Source organism: Aedes albopictus, chromosome 3, assembly GCF_035046485.1.
Source record: "Aedes albopictus strain Foshan chromosome 3, AalbF5, whole genome shotgun sequence".
Taxonomy (NCBI): domain Eukaryota; kingdom Metazoa; phylum Arthropoda; class Insecta; order Diptera; family Culicidae; genus Aedes; species Aedes albopictus.
In genome coordinates this window covers 216,989,402-216,995,401 of record NC_085138.1, presented here as the reverse complement: position 1 = coordinate 216,995,401, position 6,000 = coordinate 216,989,402, and the positions used below count along the sequence as shown (strand labels likewise).

The 6,000-nt window shown below is 39.4% G+C and overlaps 1 protein-coding gene across 1 annotated transcript in view; it reads right to left on the bottom strand.

Moving 5' to 3' along the window:
• Nucleotides 1–3,168: 3,168 nt before the first annotated feature.
• The window catches only part of LOC109419430 (kelch-like protein 18), a 386,574-nt gene continuing 383,742 nt past the window's right edge, over nucleotides 3,169–6,000 (bottom strand). Inside the window, exon 14 of the mRNA XM_062858821.1 lies at nucleotides 3,169–5,090. Coding sequence (XP_062714805.1) covers nucleotides 5,028–5,090 — 63 coding nt within the window. The 3' untranslated portion in view covers nucleotides 3,169–5,027. The remainder of the gene's footprint in view (nucleotides 5,091–6,000) is intronic.

Sequence of the window (6,000 nt, the reverse complement as noted above, 5' to 3'; positions counted from 1 at the left end):
ATGAATATTCAACTCATCATACTCGATGGTGCCATAGTAGTTTGATTGTATAGTGTTAAAGAGTTATTCCTCGAGGTGGTATCTCATTTATGTCGTTTTCGGTTTTAAACCTGGGTCAGAGCTGACCTTGACTCGCAATAACCGAACGAAAACGGATCCGGATCAACCCAAATCGAGTCAACATGTAAACATTGTGCAAATCAATCGAACTGTCAATTGCACATTTTCGTTAAATTTTTAATTTTAGAATTTAAACTCACGTGGAAGTGATAGTTGGCACATTTATTAATAAATGCAAATCACATTCAAGCGAGTCCTTCATCTCTAATATGCTTGAATAGTTAAGAATTTTGATTTTCTGGCTTTGTTTTGATGGATTGTTTACATCCATTTTGACAGATGAACCTCGTTCGGGTTGGATCGGAAAAAATCGGCAGAGCGAACCTCGCCATGTATGGGTCGGATCTGGGGCGGATCCGGATCCGACTCGATCGAATAAACGAACGTTTTGACAGCAGTTAGGGCGGATCCAGAGCTAAACTAGATTCGCTCCATGAATAAACGAAAACGACATTAGACTACTTTCGCACACTTTGGTATGGTGATCTTGCATGTATTGAACTTGCAAGCAGAGCTTTCGGGGCTTTACAAATAACTTAACTTATAAGAATGCCAGTATTCAAACACAATACAATACACGACTTCTGTATTGCTTTGTCCTTCTTCTGGGATAGAGAAGATTTTGAGAGTGAAACTCTTTCTTTCTTCTGGTGGATTCCATCGAGTCGACATCGTTAGTTCCTTTTTTACCAAGCAAAAATTATCTGTGCGTTTTTTTCCTATCCAATTGCAAACGGTTAGCAAAAGAATTTCCGGATCAAAGATGCAGTGTGCTGAAACAACAGTGTCTAGTGAGGTTGTGAATGCAGAATCTCAGCTTTCAAAAACTGGAGATTCTAGTGAAGCAGGAACATGCTCGTTAGCTTTGTCGTCTTCCACTGCGGCCGGCTTAGAAGATGGTGTTGTATTGCCACATGGTAATGTTGTGCAACCTAACGCATTGGGAATGGAGACAACTAATGCGGAGCCAACATCTCAATCATCCCCATCATCTGATGTTCCGCATGGAACTCCGAGGGACAAATGGCGTTTTCAAGTTAGGCTTGAAAATGGCCAGCTCACGACTGCGTTAAAAGACGCACTTTTGAGGGACCTGAATATGTGCCTATATTCATCAGCTGGTTCTTCGTTCATCCCTAGTTTTATGGGGTGTGGTCTGCGGTTCGGTGTTGTCTGTTTTTTTCCGGACGATGAACGCAGCTACAATTGGTTAATTGAAAAACTTTCAGCGATCAACGAAAAAGCTGGTGAGTTCAGGTTCACAATTGAACCCTTTGCAGCTCACAAAAATAAAGTGTGCATAAGCCTCCCTTGGGATTCCAAGGAAGGGCTGCGTGATGCGAATGTTTTAAAGCGTCTCAAATTCCAGAATCCAAAAAAATCAACAGATCACTGGAAGGTTTTTAAATCCAAAATTTCTAACAATAACAAATTGTTGTTTTGCAGAGTCGATGATACTTCGCTGAATCTTTTGCAGCAGCAAAATTTTCGTTTGAACTACGGGTTCAGTAAGGTACAGGTAGATGTACTTCTCCAGAAAAATTCTGGCAAACCTTCTAAAATCTAATTTTAGATAGAAATTTGCTCAAACTGAGCCCCATATATAACGATGTAATTTCATTGTTTCTTGAACTTCGGGTTCCATTTTTTTTTTTGTTTGACCAAGTTTGTCTATTGCTGTAAAGAAGCTCAATCTTCCGTATAGCGGTTCAGTCAGTAACATTTGCTCTAGATGTTCTGGTTATTACACACATTTTCTCCATCTTTTACTCTATCTCCTTCCTCCTAAATCCATCCTTTCCCTTTTTCCGTTCAGATAAATGATGATTATGGCTGTAAGTTTGGCGAGGCACAAATCTCCCAACAGTAGGAGAGCGTGCCGCCTGAGCCGATGTTCTGATACCTGATACTATCTACAATGTCATAGACTCACTCGGCTCCACACACCTGGCCAAATCCTTGCAAGCATTTATAAATCCTTTCATCGAAGAGCCCAGAACTGAAGCAGCTTCCAATAGATGAAAGGATGTCGAAAATAGCGAATTTTCAACTTATATGTAGTTATATGACAATATAGAGTACATAGAGTGTAATCAGAAAAACCTCACCTAGTTCCGCGTAGTTCACTGACTCTGAGCGTTGCACCTGCTTGAAATTGTTTTCAATTATTTCTCCCGGACCCGTCTGCGAAATCGAGAATGCAATCGATATGGAAACGGGATCGCCACATGACCCAGGGTTGTATAGACCAGCGCTTCTATTTTTTCTATCTAGCAGACAACAGCATACAACACTCCATTACTACGTAAACTAACGGGGATTGACGGAAGTTGTGCAGTTTCACGATGTACAATGCATTTTTTTTAACTTTCACAACCTTACAAAATGTCACGTTTTTTTACCGCAACGCGCTCACCACGGTCGCACTTGATTCACTCCTACTGGGGCCCGATTCGGCGTCACACCGCACTGACGATACTTTCCGCAATAATTCTCAGCCGAATCATTTTTCACGGAAACGAAAACTAGTAAAATTTACCGTTCAAACACACATCTTCAAACGAAGATGATTCTTCCACATTCCGAACAGTTAAATGCACAAATTGACACACGAAGGGTTCACGTCTATCACCACTAAGTCGCCGTACATTATCACAGTAAAAGAGTACCTCACTGATCCTCTTCGATATCACACGCGGAATCTTTTCATCGGCCGAATCGACTTTCACGCGAGGACGAGGAAAACGTTTTAGCGCATCAAAAAACAAACCCAACCGCGCGCCGGAGAGATTGGAAAATGCTATTGCAGACTACATCTCAAATTGGACTATCACACTTTTTTGGTATGCCTAAAAAGTGTGATAAATGTGCACAATTGCCTCGAATCGTCTCGACGTCTTCGGTGCACTTATTCCTCCATTTATAAGGAATAAGTGCACCGAAGACCTTAATTCGATTCGACGTATCCCTATGCTGTAATCACACTTTTAAGGTGTGTGCACACTATTGTGTCATTCCAATTTGGGGTGCAGTCAGCAATAAAATGCATAATAGTTATTTATGTAACAAGTTGCAAAAAGTTGATTTTTTCAGCACGAGTCGTACATTTATCCAACGAGGCTTGCCGAGTTGGATAAATACGAAGAGTGCTGAAAAAATCGAGTTTTGCAACGAGTTCCATACAAAATTTTATGCCATGATTTTTTTATAATGTAACCCATTTGAGTTGCATAATGTTCATAATGCAACTCAAATGAGTTGCATTATGAACATTATACAACTATTTTTCATTATGCAACTCATTTCAGTTGCATAATGAGCCAGTTCGGAAAAATTGGTCATTATGATATCAAAATAAGTTATATAAAATGTAAATTATGATACTGAATTGCATAAAATATTTTTTGCAGCTTGGCACTATAAAATTGTATTTTATACTAGCCGTTTTAGTGTCACTACGGCCTACTTTTCATCACTATAAAAAGCAGCTGCATTATGATTCATAATGCAACTCATTTGGGTTGCATTTTGAATCATAATGCAATTGTTTGGCCAACAACCTGTGTTTCCACGTCAAGAGCTGGAAAATCTGTAACGGTTATGGCACAGCTTGCTTGGTTCAAGTTTTGTGCCTTGCTTGATGGAACACGTGGGTGATTCCGTTCAATGGACAACCCGCTTGGCGCACACCCACAGTTGATCAGCAGGAGTAAATCCATTTTATTTTGTATGGTGAAAAAATTCTTAACTTGAATTACTTGAAACAGAAAGCTTTCACTGAAAAAGTATTTGGTAGGCTTAATGGTGCACAACCACTACCAAATATTTCTTCGAATAATGTATTCCACTTCGATAAATTTGCCTTTTAGATGCAATTCGCCATACAATATTTTTGCGATTTACTTTTAGCGATTTTTCGCGCATAGAAGCTAGCGCCAGATTGGTCCATGCGGAGAGTAGGAAAACAGCCGATGTAGTTAATTCATTGCCAGGAAGCATGATGATACTGATGGAAATGGTCATATTACAGTGATTATTTTTCCTCATTGCAAAAAAAAAATGTTGTATGCAACTCGTTTCAAAACTCGATTTTTACAGCACTCGTCATATTTATCCTACTCGGCATGCCTCGTTGGATAAATGTACGACTCGTGCTGTAAAAATCATCATTTTGCAACTCGTTGCATAAATAACTATACTAAAATCATATTCGATCTGCCCACCCCTTGGAATGCATATTTTTGTGGTTATTCATTCAATGCATATATTGGTGTTTTGCATTTAAATGCATATATCGGCACCAACATTTCAAAAGGGCGTAACTGCGTTTTGAAACAAACCACTCTTTCACATCTGTGGGTCATATTTTAAGTTTCCCACGAAATTCACAAACATTACTAGACAGAGAAATTGCTCTTCTTTCCTATACTGGCGGTGATTTGCATGGCGGCATTGAAATACGATCCACAGATGTGAAAGAGGGGTTTGTTTCAAAATGCAGTTACGCCCTTTTGAAATGTTGGTGCCGATATCAAACATATTTGTCGCTGCATATTTGGATTTATTTTTATTTTTTTTTTAACTGCATGAATGTGGATGAATGAAAAATGTATAACAAGTTTGGTTGATTAAAACAGTACACATAATAATTTTATTATCTTTATACTTATCTAAAATACAATAAATCTTACACTGCACTATATTAGCCGGATCACCAAACATATCGCACGGAAGTCTCTCTTACGGTTCGTTGATGCTGCACCGGAGCCGGAGTCCGATCCTTCATTGGATCATTTCTGCAGCAGGAACTTATTTGATCTTTCCGGTAGTGCTGAAATCGGTGAAGTTTGGAGCAATTTTCCAGCAGGAACTGGTTCGACGTATCTTCCCGGTGGAGCCAATATCTGTTAAGTCCGGATTACTTCTGCAGCAGGTACCAGTTGGATACATCTTTCCGGTGGTGCCGAAACCTGTTGTAGATAATGAAAACCCGATTTAATCCACCTGTGGTGGAAAGAACCCTTCTTCCACTTATTAAAATTATTGTTGTATTATTCGTATTTAACATATTTATTTTGTGTGATTGTGCCTTTTGGTCATGCTAGAAAATATTGTGGATTTGGCATCTAGTAGATTGGTTTCTGTTGGCACTGCCAGCGCGTACCTTCAATATGTACACCGTGGACCACAAACACCATCGGTAAGAAAACTATTAATTGAATTTCTTCTAAATTACATAAGAACGTATGAATTCTAGCGATTAAACTACAACCGAAGGTAGACAATCCGACAACCGACTATCTAAGGCACTAAACGTAAGTTAACGATAGGAAACAGACAAGAATTGACATGACTTTAGCTATGTACAAAACAAACATGCAACACAACACAACTCATGCTAATTTACTATACAACATGCTAAAAATCAAATTTTAGTTACATTTGTTATCGTTAAAAAGGAAAATTACAATCAATCGTTAAACTACACTCAATTGACGTGAGTTCATATGGGGATTGTCATTGCGCCATTGCGGAATTGACCCTTAAAGTACCGTTAGTCAGTAACAAACATTTTGTAAATTTCATCTTCGGAAATGTCGAGTCGCGATGCACACGGTTCCGGTAAAAGTGCTAAGGTTTCGAAAAAGGGCAAGAGCTCGAAATCGAAAACAGATGAAGTGGATGATAGTGGTAAAGTGTCAATAGTGGTCACGGGAGTATTAGGAGAGGCGGAAACGGATCGAACATTAGTTGATCGGACCTGCAAGTCGTGCAGAGGCCCAGATACGGACGACATGGTGCAGTGTGATAAGTGCGACAAATGGCATCATTTTGAATGTGTTGGAGTGACGGAGGAGGTAGTGGATCACAGCTGAAGTT